General features: G+C 41.5%; 1 protein-coding gene across 2 annotated transcripts in view; it reads right to left on the bottom strand.

Annotated features, from left to right (window-relative positions):
- Positions 1-19,827, bottom strand: part of Atp13a4 (ATPase 13A4) — a 124,449-nt gene that overhangs the window by 61,863 nt on the left and 42,759 nt on the right. For both annotated transcript variants that reach the window (XM_028753771.1, XM_028753772.1), the window contains exons 2-7: positions 18,528-18,701; positions 7,749-7,895; positions 3,911-3,981; positions 3,745-3,825; positions 1,764-1,833; positions 304-438 (exon numbers count right to left, since the gene is read on the bottom strand). In XM_028753771.1, the coding sequence (XP_028609604.1) occupies positions 304-438; positions 1,764-1,833; positions 3,745-3,825; positions 3,911-3,981; positions 7,749-7,895; positions 18,528-18,701 (678 nt within the window). The remainder of the gene's footprint in view (positions 1-303; positions 439-1,763; positions 1,834-3,744; positions 3,826-3,910; positions 3,982-7,748; positions 7,896-18,527; positions 18,702-19,827) is intronic.

The raw sequence follows: 19,827 nt of genomic DNA, 5'->3' as shown, positions 1-19,827 counted from the left end.
GGATGACACTTATGGATTCTTATGTGATCCACCCATCAGTCCTATGTGGTTTCTCTACACCTAGACCCCCTGCTGTAAGTGTAAGGAAACCCAAGAGCTGAACTAGAACTTTGAGAGACGGACACCAAACAAACAAAAAGGTATCCATAGTAACAGAGGGTCACCTGTGGAGCAGTGGCAATTTTGTTGTTTTCATAAACATGCTCTTGTCTGACATGGACTGGGCGATTCTATTTCAAAATTCCTGCCTAAGAACAAGCCAGTGAAGCGATGAAGCCCGCCATGGGATCTAGGGAAACTCACCTGTCTGAGATCATACACGGTCAAAGCTATGGAAATGACAGACATGAGGATAATGGCAAGAGCGTATTCCTTGTAATCTTCACTGAACCACAAACAGACGCTGAAGAGTTGAAAGATGTAAAATGGATTTAGAACCTGTTAGCAGACGTAAAGACAGGAAGACAAGAATGGCATTTGGCTTCACACATGGCTGTTCGCTGACTTGTTTTCATAATTAGCACTGTGATATCAATCACCCCACACAATATGCTGTGCTTCTTGTTGTTGCATTTCATCAGCAATTTCTAAGACACAGCTATGAATGTCATGGAGCCAAAAACTCTAAGCCTTTAAAGTGTTGTGATCCCCCAGAGCAAGCACTTAGTTTAATCACTACTGCACTTAGTAATCTACAAAGCTGTGCTTGGCGTGTCACTGTGTTAAGCATCAGGGTAATGGGCAAAGAGTAGATCTTATCATCACCCATTGACACTTCCTGAACTTCAGAGAGGTGATACACATAGCCTTACAGAATTGAACTACTTTAATCTGCTGTTCCCTCTTGCATGCAGTGCCATTAAAGAACTTTTTGTTAATGGATGAGTGCAAGACTGCACTTTTCCATAAGTGGGGAGCTAAGCTAACATGGCACGCTGTCTTGTTCACTGGGAGGCAGCAGACATCAACACCAACAGTTGTATTCCTGGTATAGTTAAAAAATGTGGTGTGCCCTTCCTCAAATTCACTATAGTTATCCACAGGGACAGGAAGCCTGGCTCCTAGCTAAGGAGAAAGCTCCCAGAACCTTTCTTAACCAATTTGTCATGCCTTCAGCCATCCTCAAACGTGTTTAGAAATATTGAGAATGTACTTGAATTTAGGATGCCTTTTTAAGGCAAAGATGAAGGGAGATTGAATATCAGAAATACACAGAGGGCTGCTATATGGCTTAACACTAATAAATTCAACAATAAAGGCACAAAAGGACATTTTTATCTTAGTGCATGATAGGTAAGCGACTCTTTTATATTCACATACACACGCACACACATGCACACATGCACACATGCGCACTGATATGAGTGGGCCACAGAAAAGCTACATAAATGTGGTTCTCCCCACAGTTTTGAATGCTGGGGTAATTGTATATGCTGCCAAAGAAAATGATTCTCTTTCCTAAACCAGATGTGATTTTTAGTTTCACAGAATTGGAATGGGCTAAGCAGCATAGTGTTTTAAGAAAAGGGAAAACCCCAGCATTTATCCAAATCATCAGACAAGAAGAGGACACCTGAGTGTCACAGCATTGTAACGTTCAGTGTGCACGCAGAGCACATAGCACATCCAGAAAGCATGTGTGGTGTCCTCTTAAAGCACCGGATAAATTATAGTCACTTATTAACAAGTAGCATCTCCAACTGGCCAGACCACAGAGTCATCATTTTCTATCCATTGTCCTGGCAAAATACTGGAGAAATTACCTCCTTGATGAGCAGTTTCCAAATAGGTGTGATTTCAACATCAATAGTGTTAGGCCCACATATTAACCTCCTACAGGGAGAAACCACAGATTGATGGCTTGGTCACCGCAATGAAAGAAAACTCATCTCCTGCACATCCACAGAAAAGGTCTATTCCATATTCCTTTTCACACTTCTGGGGTCAATCAAAGTATCTCCTGTCACATGGCACCCCCACATGTCTCAAAGTAACTTCAGAGTGGGAGGGGTCCAGGAGTGAAACCACTAGACAGGATCATGTTACTTCCATTGAACTACACTTCCTGAGGTCTAAATCTTTCCCTCAGTGGTGCCTTTGGTTTCTAATATTACCTACTCTCTCTCCAGCACTTTCAGAGCTCAGATGTCCTCGCCTTTGTGCCTCAGCACTATAGGTCCAAGGAATGAAATGGAGAGATCGTGAAAGTAGAATTTTTTTTTACTGACAGAGAAATACAGTATCTAATGTTTCTACTCATATCCAGGAGTTCTTTGAGGCTGAATATTTGTTTTAACATGAGCAGAAAAGTCCTTGATTCTCAGAAAAAGCTCAACATACAGAATTATACATTCCACTAACTGAAAGTCCCCACGTTGTGTTGCTTTGATTATGCAGACATGGCACCTTATGAATTTTTTTCTTGTGGGGAATACCAACCATTCTCTGTGCCTTCCATTTAGACTCTCAAATAAAACAGCTATGCAAATGCACATGCTATGGTCCTCCATTTTTATGTAAACAAGGATAATTTAGGACATCTCATTAAAATGAAGACTTGCTTTAGTATGGGTAAGGCACATACTGAGATTCTACATTTCTTACAAGCATGTAGGTAATCCTAACGCTGCAATGCTCTGCATCTATGCCAAGCAACAGGAATGGGTCTCTGTCCCTCCCCTTTAAGATTTTGTGTGTGTGTGTGTGTGTGTGTGTGTGTGTCTGTGTGTGTGTATGTGTGTATGTGTCTGTGTGTGTATGTCTGTGTTTGTGTATATCTGTGCCTGTGTGTGTCTCTGTCTCTGTGCCCCGTCTGTCTGTCTGTCTGTGTGTATGTGTGTCTGTGTCTGTATCTGTGTGTCTGTGTGTGTATGTGTGTGTATGTGTGTGTCTGCGTGTGTATGTGTGTGTGTCTGTGTGTGTGTCTGTGTATGTGTATGTGTGTGAATATGGGCACTTGTGCCCATGCAAACACATACACCAGAAGAAAGTATCGGTTACCCTGGAATTGAAGTTACCTGAGGAGTCTGAAATCAGTTCTCAGAGCCAAACTCAGGTCATCTGGAAGAGCAGCAAGTGCTCTTAGTGGCCAAGTCATCTCTGCAGCCCCTTTCACTTCCTTTTATAACTAGAAGATTAAGATCCAGATGGAAAGACTCTCACTCAGTCAAAGCCATGAAGATTCTTGACAGTCAAGTACCCTCTCTGAACCCTATTCCTGGGTCTAGTGAATGATCTGGAATTTGGGAACTATGTAAACATCTTGCATGGCATTGATCCAAAGCACTGTAAATGCTGTTATATGGCGCCCAGTCACTGTGTGTGTGTGTGTGTGTGTGTATACTTGTGTACCTGCCATGTATACATGTGTGTGCATGTGTATCTGCCATGTTTATGTGTATATGAGTGAGTATATGTGCGTGTCCGTGCACCTGCCATGTGTGCATGTGTGTGTGATTGAATGAGTGAGTGAGTGTGTATGTGTATGTATCTTTGTGACCTCATTCATGGTATTAAGTTCCCCCTGGGCCTCACACTGCACATCTTTTCTGTTAGGCTGGTGGTCATATTTGCTCTATCCACTAAACCCATCAAATAGCTCTGCAGATATGTGAGGTTATTCATGGGATACACTAAATAAATCATTGCAACCCTTTCTGATATTGGTAAATTAAGACCAAATACTGGACTATCTGGTTAACCAATCACAGTCCTTTTGAGCTAAAGACACAATGCATGTAGTACCTGATCTCCTGTTCCTCTGAAGTCAGACCTAATCCAAATTTCTGATGTATCTTTGCAGAACTGAGCCAGTCTTCCAGGGAGCTAAAACAACAAAAAGGATCCAATAGCAGCAGTATTTTCAAGGTAACACTTTTTTTTCTAGGATACACTTGTCGAAGTAACTTACCCAATTTTTTGAAACTGTCCTTCTAAATTATTCCAAACATATCGTATTTTCTGCACTTTTATATATCTCACCTACAAAAAGAGAGAAAAGTATTACAAGAGTCTCAAGTTTGAAGATCAGAGCACACACAGCAACTCCGGGTCTAAGGAAACATTTGTGGAAGAAGCAAACATAGAGCCAGAGATGCTTCTTAAAATTTCTCTTCTCCTAACCTTCCATCCTCCTATTCTCCTCTATTACATGAAAAATATTTCTATTGGAAGTCATCATCTGGTCAGCATATTTTAACATACTGATAAATACATGAATTAATAAAACTCAGTCTCCACATTTTACTACCTTACAAACTAATGAAGGAAATAAAACATATTACAAAATAAAACTTAGGTTTCATAGTCCAATACATATATCAAAGAAATAAAATATAATGTTAAAATGTTGCCTTAAAATACCACAGACGTGTAAAGAAGGTGAGTGACTAAAGGCATCGTGCTAAAGGGCGAAAGGGATTTTGCTCAGCTGAAGACTGAGGAGAGTTCGTCAAAGAGAGAGCATGCAGTTAGTCGAAAAGGAAGAGACAAGAGCATAGACCCGTCTGACTGCAGAGTGAAGGGCAAGGCTGGGGAGCTAAACTAGGATAAAGATGAGAAGCCCAGGTACAAAAATGAGGTGTGGACATCCTTGTCTCACAGAGGATGGGTTGTAGAGCAGCCTACAGAAGACACAGGGAAGAAGAACAAGGCAGCTTCAGGAGAGAGAAGAGGTTGTCGCAGTGTACTCCACCAAATAGTGCTTTGAGGGTGTTGGCAGAGGAAAGAAAAACAGATTCTTTCTTATAACCGTTCTTCTTGCTTACCCCCACTTCCCTCAAGCATTGTTGCCGACCTCAGAAGGCATAACGACAAGCAGCGGGGCTCCCAGTTCATGGTGCAGCAACGGTTATAACCTCGGGGTACTTATTAGAAGCATCTATCGAGCTTTAAAGAATATTGCTATTTGGGTCCTGTGGCCAAGAGATTTAATTTGTTCACAGTGTACTTTGGGCATAAATATTTTTACATTTCCCCAGGTAATTCTAATGTGCAGGCAATGTTGAGAAGCACTGTTCAGGGAATCTGGCTTTGGCAGCTCTTCAATTTGTGACCTTGAGAACTTTTAACTAACTTTTCCTGTGCCTCGGTTTCCCCAGGAATACGTTGAAGCAATTGATCAGATTATATCCGAGTTCCATTTGGCTCCTTCATGGATGGTATAACCAACCATCGGGTAAGTTTTAAAACTGAAAAAAGGCTCTAAATGGTGAATAATAAAAGCATTCGATGCATTTTTGTTAAATACATGACTGCTTTGCAAAAGCACTTGTCAACTAGAAAATACAGTTTAAATCTCTAAGTTCCAAAGCCTTACTGAATCATAATTCTACTCAGTGAGCATAAAGCTCATTCTCTCTCTCTCCCTCTCTCCCTCTCTCTCTTTCTCTCTCTCTCTCTCTCTCTCTCTCTCTCTCTCTCTCTGTGTGTGTGTGTGTGTGTGTGTGTGTGTGTGTGTGTGTGTGTGTGATTCAAGCAAAAGTGCTAAATGTAATAATTTGTAAAAATTCCAATGAGGTTTGTTACAAAAGAAATTATTTGAAAGTCTGTCTATTTCCAATTGATTTTGAGTATGAAATGGAGAAAATTGCCACTGGGAAAAGTCCTTCTTTCATAAACTGTCAAACATAAGGAGGAAAGAAATTTCTAAAAGTAACCAACCGTGGGGCTTGTTAACCAACACAGGCCAGGTTGGAACCTCTGGTTTCTGCCTTTACAACTTAAATTCCTTTTGAGCGTCCCCTGCAGTCTTGCAAACTGAGCCAGCAGGCACAGCTGCAGTCTCTGAATGCTTAAAGTTCATCACACAGCATCTTCAGCCTTCCTCAACTTCCTGAAGAAGGTCAGGTATTAGGACCATCTTCACTTCATTCCTGACAACGATTTTAGATCATGTCACTCACAGAACAGGAATCACAGCTCTACCATCTGAGGCTTTAGTGCTGTCTGTCTCACACATACACACAGCATATGGTTCAAGCCAGCCTCAGAATAAGATTTCTGAAGGCCCTTGACTTTAGGATTCAGAATGCACAAAGTGAGGCTTGCTTATGTTTTTAATTCCACAAGTTTAACAATTAGTGTCGGAAACTTAGTTTTAAGGGCCAAACTGAGGGTACAATAAGAGGCCTCTGTACTGGGCTCACATCAAACCACAAACTGAGAAACAAATATCCACAAGCCAAGTCTACAGCCAGAGGGAATGAAGATGTTACTGGTAAGTTTTATCCAAGACCTAAGCTGGATTGGCTCACTATCTTCTGACGATTTCCGAGGCTACTCCTGTGGTGAGAAGCACAAGTACATGATAGACCACTGAAGCATCTTTGAGACTGTCCCACCTCCAAACATCTCTGTCTGGACTGTGGCTCCTTTACCATCCTCAGGATTTTAAAAAGCTGGCAAAGGACAGTAAGCATAGCATTTGTCCATTTTCTAGAACTTCACCCCAGGAGAAGCTAGGACAAGGAGCATCTGCCTCATCTGCTCTGGGTAACTTTCATTTTTCTGCTCAGAAATCTGAATAGTTATCCCTCACCTTCTTGCTCTTCATTTTGTTGGAACACATAAGAATGTCTTCCTTTTTGCATGAACTCCTACAACATAGTCCCTAGGGTCTTCTCTTCATTAATGTTTGAAATCCTGCCTCAGGTTTTTAAAGAAGACCATATATGATGATCACCTTTGGATTCTCTTTCTGTGGTTGTCAATGTCAACTTGACTGCACCTAAGACTCTGATACTAATGAAGGTTTCCAAACTTTATTGCGAATATCAATTGTCATAGTTCACAAATCACCTTACTATTTGACTCTACGTGTAAGATCCCTAACAGCCCTGATAAAAAGGCAGAAAGAGGACTATGACTTTTGCTTTATAAATCAGATTCATGAAGGCAGTAGGTAGCAAACTCCATATATACTAAAGTGATAATCACATCAAGATTGGATAGCAAACTTTCTATTTTAGGACCTCTGTCACTACTGTTTAACTGGAAATTTCTTCATTTGCTTTATTGACTATTAAAAGGGCTAAAATTTCAGGGAAGTGAAAACCTAAAGCTGACCTAGGAAGCTTCATTTTTCAGCTGAAGGCCCACCTCACAGAGGAGCCATTGCTCCCTGGGGGAAATTGACATCTTCTGGATGTTTATGATGGCAGTTCAAGATAGCTGGGTGATGACAATTGACGATAGCTTCTCAGCAACTGACTATTTTCTTGTTAATAGCCAACCTTATTGTCAAAGCTAATTTAAACAGCTATCTGTACATGTATAACTGTAAAAGAAAGGATTGTGCCTCATAAGAATATGTTTTCAATATGAATGTCAACCCAAGCAGTTTACACTTAACAAAACAAAAGGGAGTAACCCAAACACATTTGAATACCACGGTTCAAACTAAAGTCTTTTATAAATAATAATAATAAGAAGAATAATAAGAATAAGCAAATCCCTTAGGATATTCCTCAGGGGTTACCTTTGCTGCAAGACTGGCTTTACAGTATAAGGTAGGAATGATGCTTTAAGAGTTCCATGTAGTGAGTACCTCCTAAGGAAGACATGAGTTCTGTTCCTAGGACCCACATGAGAACTCACAATTATCTATAACCCCAATGACAAGAGATTCAACTCCCACTTCTGTGCTATATGGACACACACATGGCACACATACATACATGCAAGCAAACACTCACACACATGAAAAAAGTAATTCTCTAAAATTCTCTGCCATCTCAGAGTTTGCTTACCTTTAGATCTGGCTTTCGTATGGCTCTGTTTATGATATACTCCTCATCTGTAATGAGAGGGTGGTCAGGAGGGAGACCAGACGTGCTGCTCAGTGCTGACACAGAGATCCATATTACCCTTTTCCAAGAATACATTTTGAATTCATCCTGGGGAATAGACATCAAAACCCCCAGGAAGTTAAGAGAAGGTCATCAGGCTAAAATTCATCTTGAAAAACATCATTTTGTATAATTTTGTGAATTACCAAGTTGATGAATATTCTAGACAGAAATATATATCATTGAAAGGTGGCATATGATGTCTTTGATTCTTAGGAGACAAAGATTTGCGGTTCTTTATTAAGGAATGCGGACAGAAACATGGGACACTAGCATCCAAACCAAAGCCAGAGAGCAAGAGGCACATTCTCAAACAAGAGCAAGCTTTTTCCATTACCTTCCAGTCCAGATGGCAATCTCACAGGGAAGGAAACAAACCCCACGTATGTCAAAGAACTATGTGCCCCTCTGAGTGTGAGGAAATCTAATGAATAGAATCTCCCCCATGTTTCGAGATCACCTTGAAGTAAGGAACAAGGTTTGCTGACAGTAAGCTGGCCCTTAATGGTACATCCTCATTGAGATCCACTCAATGAGAGTACAATGCAAAGCTACATGCATCAAGTGTGCACAGAGGCAGCTGACCATATTAAGGTAGAGAGCAAGGTGGAATTGAAGACAGCCCTTGCAACATGACCTCATTTCCCTTTGCAGTTGACAGGTGAGTTCCTTCCAGAATGAAACTAGGAGTACATGCTTGGTGAGTAGATACCAACCACATTGCTCCCTTGGAGATTGGTGAGGTTCAAACAGCAGCTGCTATCTGAAGAATCAATACATACCCACTTGAACGACTGATAAAGCTCAGCCCTAAGAACAAAGATGATGGGAGTCTAACCCAGATGTTTATGAGTGGGAATGTAGGTCAGATCTGATGAAGTTTATCCTCAACACACACACACATACACACACAGACACACACTTGCCTTAAAGACACAAGTGTTAACTAATACAAGATGTGGCAAGGAGAAAGTACAGTAGTTGTAGCTAGGTCTGGTCTATTGGTTATCCATAAGAGAAAAACCTCCTAAGTCCTCATTCCTACTATTTCCTGAGTCAGGAACATAGTTCCTCTCTTTTCTCCTCAGTTGTCATATAACTAGATCCTAACTGTCCTTCAAGGTCCAACTCAAAGGTTCACATGCTGGTAACCATCCTGGTTTCTCTGAGTGAGCTTTCCTCTAAATCATCAGCGTACTCCAGATCCTTGCCATCCTGGGCCTTTTGACATCCACCTTACTGTGTCTCTTGGCATGTGGGCAGGGATGCTGTCCAATGTATGTCTGTGGTCCAAGTAGGCCTAACTTGGAGTCTTAGAAGGAGAACGAGACAAGAGATAGGGTTGAGGGAGAGTGGGAGATTGGGAAGAAGAAAGGAGGCATCAGGGAAGAATAGGGAGGAAAGAGAAACAACCTTACTGTAACTTTGAAAGTCAATAAATTAATCATTGAATAGATTGATGAATAAAAACAAGTGAAGGGGCTGGAGCATGGCTCAGTGGTTAAGAGCACTGAGTGCCCTTCCGGAGGACGTGAGTTCAATCACCAGCACCCACATAGTAGCTTACACTCTCTGTAATTCCAATTCCAGGAGCCAACAACTTCTGGCCTCCATGGACACTCTCCATGCATGTGTTCTCAGGCATGCAGTCACACAAAACACCCATTAAAACACTCACTAAAAACAAAACCCAAAACAGTGTGAAAAAAACAAAATAGTGAAATTGGATATTATTCCATGCAAGAGCAGAGATAATAAAGTCAAATGTAGATTGCTCATAGTAATATTCAAAGTCTAAGAATGGCTGAACATGGCTGAATTATTAAGCATCTGAGCTAACAGGTGTGTTCTAGGTGCTACACAATAGACTGAACTAATGGACATACTGTAGGTGTTATATGGTAGACATTTAAGTCTCTAGACGCCATCCTGACATAGTTCAGTATTACATAGTTTGGTCTTTGACTTCATCAGGTGTAGAGAGAATATCTTGTGTATTGTATGGATGTATCACTTGTCAATTAAAAAGCCTGTGGTCTATGGCTTAGGCAGGAGATGGGAGGTGGAACCTCTGGGAGGCAGAGAGATTATTTTGGGATAGAGCTTGGTGAGGGAAGATTCACCCGGAAGATATGAGAAGCCAGAAGCATGAGCACAGGTAACCAGCCATGTGGCAGAATGTAGGTTAAAATCATTGGGTTATTTTAGTTATGATCTAGTCAGAGTGGAACCTAGCTATATGGCCACAGTATTTATAAATGTATTTTGAGTCTGAGTCTTATTTTTAAGAGCACGGAGCTGGGAGGAAGAACCAAACTTAGCTTCTACAATCAGGCTTTACTGTAAGAAGTACGATGGACACAAAGCACAGACCCAAGTAACCCAAGGTACCCCTCATCACTCATCAGAGAGGCTTCTCTTTGCAGCGGACAGAGACCACTACAGAAAGTTACAATGGTTCAAAATGAGGACAGCAACTTTCTGTGGAGTGCCGAACCCCAACACAGACATCTACAACACAACTCCAACACCTGAGGTTCAAGGAACATTGTGAAAGGAGGGGGCAGAAAGATTGTAAAGCCAGAGGAGTATGACATCTACTGCTAGATTATATCTTCTACGTAGGGCAAGGAAACTGCACCTATGAGATCTCAGTGATACACCTGCCTAACACAAGCTGGACAATAACACCACCATTTGACATGTCAACATGGATGGGAGCAATGTCACAGGGCCCCACTTCTAGATGGAGAGCTGCAGGCAGTTAATGACTTCTGGGAGAGGGAGGATTAGTCTTCTGGGGATGAGCCCCTAACTGGTTATCTAATACCAAGTGGTTGACTCTAATACATATACATTCCAGCAACACTAAATAGAATCAGCAGGTTGCATTTACAATATTTATATATTGTGTATAAGTATATGTATATGTATATATATATATATATATATATATATATATATATATATATAATTATTAAAGAAAAAGAATATTGAAGAGTGGGTAGGAAGTGTACCTGAGAGGAAGGAGTTAAGGGTAAGAGATAGGTGATCAAAAGCACTACATGAAATTTTCAAAAAATTAATAGAAATATTGCATTTAAAAAGAACTGTGTTTCTAATAATGGTTGTTAAAGCACTTAGCATTTATTATACTCAGGCACATGGGACCGCACATGTAGCATTTTCGTTTACTGCTTAAAATCCTAGGAGGCAGGTACTTTGTCCTCCCATTTTATGGATGAAGGAATAAAGGCACAGTTGGTTTAGAACCAGGATTTGACCCCTCTCTGTTTATCTTGTCTGGCATGCCCGCTCAGCCTCTCATGACCTGAGCTTAACTAAATACAAAACTTGACACAATTGCCATGTTGTATCCAGTTTAACTGGTATTGCCAAAGAACACAATTTCTGCTTTAAAAAAAAAAATGGACTGGAGAGAGGCCAGCAGGTAAAGGCACTCACTGCTTTTGCAGAGAAGCCAGGGTCAGTTCCCAACACCCACAGGGTACCTCCTAGCTTCCTGAAGCGTCAGTTCTCTGTAAAGTGATTAGACCAAACTAATTGTGTAAAACAGTGATTCTCAACCTGGAGGGTGCCTAAGACCATCAGAAAACAGATGTTTGCATTATGATTCATAACAGTAGCAAAATTGCAGTTATGAAGTCTCAATGAAAATAATTTTATGATTGGGGGTCACCACAACATGAGGAACTGTGTTAAAGGGCCACAGCATTAAGGTTGACAGCCACTGCTATAGACGGTCTGAACTTTCTATACCTCAGTCTTGTAAAACAGGTTTACGTCGTTTAGACAAGAGAATTAACCAGATCAACCCCTGAATCTAAAAGAGCAGATTTGCAAACCACTGCAGAGCTGCTTATGTCTGATCTGGGCAGACAAATAGAGAAATGATATTTTTTTTAATTCCCGTAACCTTGTCCTTTTGAACCTGGAAATACCAGTTTAACTTTGATACCTAAACTTTGATGGGTAACTTAGAAGTGGAATCTGTTGCTTATCATACACCATTCTTTTCTTAAAACTACTTCAACTTTTGGAGTTTAAATCAGAATAGCAGTCTTCAAGTTTAGTCCAGTCCTGTCTTGTGGTCGGGCCTCACACACAAAATGTCCTTCTGAGCTAGCCTTAGGAACAAAAGTGATCCATTCAAAGGCCCAAAAGATACACTAGAAAATGAGGACTTTTCTCTTAGAAGTGAGTTCCATACAGTTCTATATTAGGGACATCCATGTTACTGAGCTGAAGGAGTTGGCATTAGCTGGAATATTGGCTTTAATTACAAAGCATATAGAAATCCCTGTGGGTTGAAGAAATCATAGAGTAGGCAGTGTCTCAGTTCTGCTAGGACTTATTGACCTAAAAGGAGGAGAGGTATAAAGCAAACAGCTTACATGACAAAGGTCTGCGTGAAAGAAAGGGGGAAGAAGAAAAAGTAGGTACACAGAGTTTTGGTGTGTTTGTTGTTTTCTGAGTGGACCATGGAGAGTGGGTAAACTGAGTAATCATCCGTAGTCTCTGGGGTTGCAGGTAGTAAGAGCTAACTTTTGTCCCTGGAATGCCTGCTGCCATTAGTCACCTCCCTCTCACTTCATACACACTTCATGCGCACACACACACACACACACACACACACACGTCTATGCAACAAGAGGAGGGAGGACCTGTTAAGGCCTCACTTCCCAGGAAAGGTAGTGAAGGAAGGTTTAGTATCTTCATGCTATAGATAAATCACACACACACACACACCCCAAATTCACCCTAATTAAAACCCTAATTTCCAAAATACTTGGAGAGCGGCCCTTGAAGAGGTGACTAAGGTTAACTGAGGTCACAGGTGACACACTACTCCAATAAGAATGATGTCATATGTGATAAGGAAAAGAAGCCAGACGTGTAAGAAAACAGGAAAGGCTAGGTGACAAGGTGGGCCTGCAAGCCAAGAAGAAAAGCCTCACCATAAACCAGCCCAGCTGTACACACCTCTCATGATAATTACAATGCTGACCCTGTGTTCTAAACAAGACCTCAAAGCTGTTTGTCAACATTTAACCATTTCTCAGAGGCCAGCTCTATTTCAGGCTTGGTGGCTAATGGGACAGTGACATGCTCTGAGGAAAGAGAACGTGCACCCAGGAGAACCATAATGCTGTACCCTCCTTCTTCTCACATAGAATTTCATTCACAGTCTTGAATCAAAAAATGCTAATGGAAACCATAAGTATTTATTATCAGTTCAATGCCACTGATTTAATTTGCTTAAACATGTACTGGGCACATGCTGTGGCCATATGCCACAGGTGGTAGGAGGGATGGGAAGTAAGCCCTGACCATTGGCTTCAGGAAGCTTATAATCCAGCAAAAAGAAAGACACAGTCAGCACATGGCTTCATCAGAGAGATGCAAGAGAAACCTTGGGCTCAGGGAGCAGAAGGCTCGGGTTCAAGTTCTTTACCCACATGGGTTCATCTGCCTTCACCACTCTCCATGTGCCTGTTGCCATTAGCCAGAATCACTTTTTGACTAACATTTTTGGACCACCAAAAAGCCCTTTGTGGTTTGGACTTGGTTAAGTCTCTATTATGTAATCCTACTGTGACCATTCAGCTTTCTTAATTAAGCTTCTCGATAGTTTCATACTCATTTGGGTAATCTGAGGAACTCCATGTATCATGCCTTTGTCAATATATACACACCACCACCATCAACTACCTGCCCATGAGCTAAGCCTGTGGCCCGCATCAACTGGTGCTCACAGACTTTACACAGGAAATAAAAATGGAGGGAGGGGCTCCTGATGCCTCACCTCTGAAATGCAGATAATAATAACCATTTTCCAGAGTTGTTAGGACAATTAGAATAAGCACAATGAAATTCTACATAAACTGAAAAGTGAATAGTATATTAATACAAGGCAGATTTATAAACCAGCATGACAATCAGAAATGAAAACAGAGAATGAGGAGAAATAATAATTCCTTCCAGGACTGGAGAGGAGAGTGAGTGAATACAGCCATTATGGAGAGTGTGGGATGGGACAGAAGACTGAGGAAGTCTTAGAAAGTGAGACAGAATACCCATTTGCTATTCTCTATAGACAAGAGAGGGATTGTCATTAGGCTGTCCCTTTGTAAGGACAAGGTTTCCATCTGTTTTGGTTATGCCCTAGGTCTGATGTGTGTTTGGCAAGTCCTTTTCGAATGACCAAAAGAATGGATGAGCAAAGGAAGAGGTGTGGACAATGAGAGACCAGAGGAGAAAGGGAGGAAGAGACGAGGGACCTGTAAGCACAAACACTATTGCTTAAAGACACCCCTGCTGGACCTGTAGCCTTCAGGGTGGCATCTGCATGGCTACTCCGCAGCATTTCTGAGACTGCAGCTAAAGCCCAGCTTTGCCACCTTTCACAGGAACATCAAAATGAAGTGCCTTGATTTAGGCCTCGTATCCAAATATCACAAAGCCGTCCTCTGCAGATCAGGGGGCTCTGACCATATGCAACATACAATGAAGACGAAGGGGAAAGCGTTGTCTGTAATTATATCGACGATATGGAAATCGCCAGGAGCATTCAATGCTCAGCACTGATGAATGTAAATCATGCTATTTGCATAGAAATGAAGCAACGCTACAGAAACAGGTTAAAACTCACAAACGGATGACTGATGAATCAAACGCATTTTAAAATTTATGAAATAAGATTGTAATTACACTCATCTCTTGGAAAGATAAAAACCTCATGCTTAGCACTGCTTAATAAGAAAAGGAACTGAAAATAACCTGAATACTGAGGATTTCCAGCAAGCACATCACAGTGTTTTTTATGTAGAGAAATGACTAGTTAATCAGTATTTGTGATAATAAACTGCAATCTTACTGGCTTGAGATTGATGATAAATACGAAGCCAGATATTTTAATAAAACAAAGAACAGATATACAATGCACTTTTGGGTGGGAGTCACTCTGCCCTCCTAATGAGAACTTGCTAGAATCTGACTATTACAAAATAATTCAAACAAAATATTTTACGTTGTCATTTTAATGCAATAACCTAGCAGTAGACTTTTAAACTATTGATGCCGAAAGCATATTTTTCTCTAAGTCTCGGATAGTTAGAACGTTGGAAATAATTGAGTTCTTGTCTAATTACATAAAGACCAATTTAGAAGCTCATTTATTTGGAGAGTCTCTGGCATAACGAATGCATTTAAGATGACACATAAGAGCAGGTAATTAAAAATTAACGTTGAAATCAAGATGGAAAAGGCAAGATTGGAGGGAGTTAAGGCTTCTCTGATTAGTTCTGGAGGAGCGGTGGGAGGGACTTGATCGAGTCTCCTGATTGAAAGAGCGGGACTCCATGGTGGGTGTAGCTTCCAGAGCTACCAGGAAAGTGATGACTCTTTCCAGTGTATGTCTATTTGCAAATACAACTACAAAAAAAATGAGAAGAGACCACCTGGCTGTGGAGAGAAAGGTCTCTAGATTCCTAGTCTCCAAGCACTTCCTCCTGCACAGGCATACGAAGCCTGCCAAGATGAAGAAATATACATCATCCAAACGAGCAGATATGCCTTGAGAGTAGTAAGCTCTCTTGTATAGAAAGCTTTTGGAGGTTCAGGAACAATACACAGAGACACACACAGACACACACACATATACACATGTGTGCACACAGAGACACACACACACCATACACATACACACATGCTACACACACACATAAACACATCAAACACACACAGTTACATACACACAGGCACACACACAGATACACACACATGCATACATATACATATGTGCACACACACATAGCTCAACACACACACAAACGCACACCACTGGCCTTTGATTATCTAGTTTATAGTTTGTAAATGGTTTTCATTTACATAACCAATCACCTCACAAGAAAGACTAAATACTTGACTAGTCAGCAGTCCTGTTTTACAGATGACGTAATCAGCACTCTAAAAACCTGCTAACAGACTTATGAGGCTAGGACCAGAAGTCTGGCTTTTGACAGCCAATCCCACAAGGTGCCATCTGCCTATGCCTTGGCATTTTTCTCCATTTTTACTCATTAGTGGTCTTCCTCCTCTGTTTCCTTTCAACCTGTGTCCCCCTCCATCTCCTTCATTTTTCCCGCCCATTCCCTCTTATTTCTGTCTGTGTCCTGGGTCTTCCAGCAGCATGGGGGCAGGGGAACAGGCAGGCCAGCCAAGGGTCCTCAGAGCTGTAATCTCTGAAAGGCAGAGGGCTCCTCTACACTGATGTTCTGTTTCTACTGCAGCAATGTTGCCCTCTGGGAAACAGTTTAGTGCAGGGTCAGGTTAAAAGCTTTTCATGTTACAGGACCAGAGCCTTATACATTCTTTGTGTGTGTCTGTGTGTGTGCGTGTGTGTGTGTGTCTGTGTGTGTGTCTGTGTGTGTACATATTCATTTGTAGCTCTCTGCTACTTTATTATGAGTAAAGTTCTTGTTTGTTTGTTTGATTGATTGGTTTACTTTACATCTCTATTGTAGCTTCCTCTCCTTTCTCTCTTCCCAGTCTCTCCCTCTCACCTAACTACCCCAATACCGTCCTCTTTCTCTCCTCAGAAAAGACTCAGAAAAAGGAAGGCCTCTCATGGTCATTAGCTCGCCTTGGAACATCAAGTTGCAGTAGGACTGGGTGCATCTTCTACTGTGGCTAGGCAAGGCAGCCCAGTTAGGGAAAAGGGATCCAAAGGTTAGCAACAGAGTACAACTCCTGCTCCTGCTGTCAGAAGTCCCACCTAAAGACCAAGCTGCACACCTGTTACATATGTGCCGAGAGCCTAGGTGCATCCCATGCATGCTCTCTGTTTGATCCTCTGTGGGCCCCTATGGGTACAAGTTAGTTGATTCTGTAGGGTTTCTTATGGTGTCCTTGACCTCTCTGGTTCTTTCAATCCTTTGCCACCTTGTAAGATCTTAATTCACATGGGAAAATGTCCTAATAAAAGAATACTGAGCTGAGCATGCAACACAGTGGTATAGTACTGGCTGAGCACATACAAGGCTCTGGGTTTATTCTCACGGGCATTAAAAGGAACCCCAAACAGTAGTCATTCATAAATGCTTGTGTCTCCATTCAGTGGCCCAGAAACACACCTGCCTTACACAAGTCATTTTTTCTGCATAAGAGTCTCTGGATTTCTTCAAGTATAGAGGTTTATTCTTCAGGAATATCTAGTTAAATACAGTTGAATTCGTGAGGTGGTTCTGAAAGCTACCACTCATATGATGGCCCATATATCATGTAGTGATTTGAAGGGACCAGGATCGAGTTAAAGGATAGAATTAGGCTGGTTCCCTGACCCAAGCCAACAAAGATAAACCTGACTGGACTTCCGGATTAATGAAACCTTAGCTCAATCTGTGTTAGATAACAGGTTTAGTGTAGTGCATCTGGGAGTTTTGTTTTGTTTTCTTTTGTTTCATTCGAAGGCAGTGAGCTGTTTCATTCTGATTGACCAGCTGTAAAATACGCTGCTGTTCTTCTCTCTGGCCGCATAGATAAAATGTTTATCTAGAAAGACTGGTGCATATAAAAATGTATTATACTCCAAAAGAGCACTGGTTCTCAACCTCTGGATCGAGACCCTTCTGGGGGCTTAAACAACCCTACCACAGGGGTCACACATCAGGTAGCCTGCCTATCAGATATTTACATTATGATTTATAACCATAGCAAAATTATAATTATGAAGTAACAACAAAATTAATTTTATAGTGGGGAGGTGGTCTCCCCAACATGAGGAACTATATTAAAGGGTTGTAGTATTAGGAAGACTGAGAATTACTGCACTAGAGGTTGATTTCTCAAAATTGATTGTTGCCACAGGTCATTTGTGACAATGTCTTGTTAGAAGAAGAGGGTAAATTAGTCAGAAGAGAATCCTCCAAGAGATTCCCTAAGTAGGAGTACCAGGAAAGCCTGTCAGTCACCCTCTACAGATTGCAGGGACTAAGAGTGTAACAGATAACAAGTCCCTCCCCTTGTGGACCTGGCTTTCCCGGTGCATGTGGTCTCAGTACCAGGGGTATCACAAGAAAATGACATGAAGATATACAGAAAAAGCCCCACCTGATGCCATATCCTTGAAATAGCAGAGAGTGGCAATGACCTCATGGACAAAATGGCTGCATTTTTTGCCCTAGGATTTCTGTAGAACAGGACACAAGCATATCAAAAACTATGGCTCTCTCCATTCAGCAGAGGGAGAGAGCAGTTTCCTTAGTGGGCTGTTCCTTGTTTCCTCGTCTCTCAATCTCTCTTGTCCCTTTCCAAGAGCCATTCCTGTAGAGGCCATAGGCATATATGTACCAGGCTTAAGGTCAAGGGTCAGTAGGAATTTGGAATTAGTACCTTGTAGCCTGACTCACTACTATACACTATCCATTATTTCAGCAATCAACATGTTTACATTTGTTCTAACATTTGCAAAAGTAGCAATTTTAAAAGGGCTACCCTATGAAGTAACTCTTCTTAAGAAACGTACACAAATTCCTGGGTCCTAAGCAGGTGCACAGCTATAGGAGAACCTACCCACCTTGGGGCCATCTCCTCCCAACCACCTTACAACACAATATCCAGGGAAAGAGACACCATCTACAAAAACAGATGTATGCTTACTGTTGTCTTCAGCAACACAACATCTGCTTCTTGCAGGGAACATGGGACACAGTTTGCCCATACACGCCAAGCTGGTCTCCAATAAAATACCAGTGGGAGCATTCCAAGAGAGAAGATAGACCCAATGAGACAAAGCACCTTCCGACAGCCTTGAGTCCGATAGCCAAATATTTCCTGAAAGAGAAAAAAAATAATACTAAGTGTTGGTCAGCAAAGATAATTGAACATTACTTTTAGGGATGAAATGGAGGCAGGGAGTAATCTGGTGAGAGAAGATAGGTGTGCGAGGGAGGGAAGAAAGAAATGAACCTGGATTCCTAACCAAGAAGTTTCAGATATGACTCCTGACCTACAAGAATGAACCTTTAGCCAAGAAAAGCAATGTCTACAGTCAGAACACCCAGCTACCCTGGACCAAGCACTATCCCAGGGGTTCAAATACATGGTCTTATTTAAGTCTCCCAGTCATCCCTGGTCCTACATTATTTGGGAAATGAGATAATGCCCTCCTCGTTGAACAGATGAAGCAAAGGTGCTCAAGACAGCTGATGTACTGACTTGTCCAAAGCCACACAGCTAGAATATTGGTGGCTAAGTCTTGGACAAACCCAATTCTGTCAGCTAACACATCTTGAATTTGACTCCAAATATTAACAGGCATGATCAGAGCCATATGACAGAGATACTAGTTGATGACAGTGGCCAAATGATACAAGTGACTCTAGAGTCAGCAGGCTCAAGAGCAGTGGGAACAGGAAACTGGCCTCGAATTTAAAGTAGTATTTAGTGAAGGAATTTGACCACGGTGGATTAGTGGCCAACTTGCTTTAGGGAACCTGAGGTTCAGTTGTTTCTTCCAACACCCTTGTTCAATAAAAAAAAGAATTTTCTACCCAAAAGGAAATGTTAAGGCAACATTTTGGTTGTTATGAAACTACTATGTGCCAAAACAGATGATTACTAGAGCCTGAAAAATGCTCAATAGAGGGGGAGCCTCATCTCTGATCTGTGATTATCTAGACAAACTTCCTTCTGAGAGCCATCTGAGACAAAACAGAAAAGCACTTCTGAAGTTCAGTGGCCTGAGTCCCACACAATGATATGCCACAAAGTCAGAGGGCGACCTCATGCTGGTAATAAAGGCTAAAACTGAGACAGGGAGGGTACTGGGTATTCTGGGTAAAAGTACAACTGGATTGAGTCACTTTGGTTTCAGAAATCAGTGTTCCTAATAGACATGTGCATATCTGTAAGCTATTTGTCACCCTCAAAATGGGACAGTGATAACACAAACTTGCTG

Source organism: Grammomys surdaster, unplaced genomic scaffold (genome assembly GCF_004785775.1).
Source record: "Grammomys surdaster isolate TR1022 unplaced genomic scaffold, NIH_TR_1.0 125956, whole genome shotgun sequence".
Taxonomy (NCBI): domain Eukaryota; kingdom Metazoa; phylum Chordata; class Mammalia; order Rodentia; family Muridae; genus Grammomys; species Grammomys surdaster.
The sequence above is the reverse complement of the archived record's forward strand: the minus strand, read 5'-3'. Positions and strand labels throughout refer to the sequence as shown.